The sequence below is a fragment of the Tupaia chinensis genome, unplaced genomic scaffold (genome assembly GCF_000334495.1).
Source record: "Tupaia chinensis unplaced genomic scaffold, TupChi_1.0 Scaffold000100_1, whole genome shotgun sequence".
NCBI classification, from domain to species: Eukaryota; Metazoa; Chordata; class Mammalia; order Scandentia; family Tupaiidae; genus Tupaia; species Tupaia belangeri.
In genome coordinates this window covers 1,140,055-1,140,310 of record NW_006159564.1, presented here as the reverse complement: position 1 = coordinate 1,140,310, position 256 = coordinate 1,140,055, and the positions used below count along the sequence as shown (strand labels likewise).

Sequence of the window (256 nt, the reverse complement as noted above, 5' to 3'; positions counted from 1 at the left end):
CACAAAATAAAAAACATCAAAAAAAAAAAAAAAAAAAAAAAAAAAAAAGGATGGAATACTTGCCCTTCTACTGGGATTGTATAAAAAAGGTAAACTCATTTAGTACATACGAGTATCAAATGTGGAGAAACTGTCACCCGGACTCAGTGTTTTAGATTCTTGGAATGTAATTTTCCCAGGAACGTCGATGTCAAACAGATGGATCTGCATCAGAAACAATTGATTAGTTATCTCTTTCCTAGCACGACAGACACTC

General features: G+C 33.6%; 1 protein-coding gene across 1 annotated transcript in view; it reads right to left on the bottom strand.

Moving 5' to 3' along the window:
• Window positions 1-256, bottom strand: part of NIT2 (nitrilase family member 2) — a 22,851-nt gene that overhangs the window by 11,905 nt on the left and 10,690 nt on the right. The window contains exon 5 of the mRNA XM_014585935.2: window positions 111-204. Within this exon, the coding sequence (XP_014441421.1) occupies window positions 111-204 (94 nt within the window). The remainder of the gene's footprint in view (window positions 1-110; window positions 205-256) is intronic.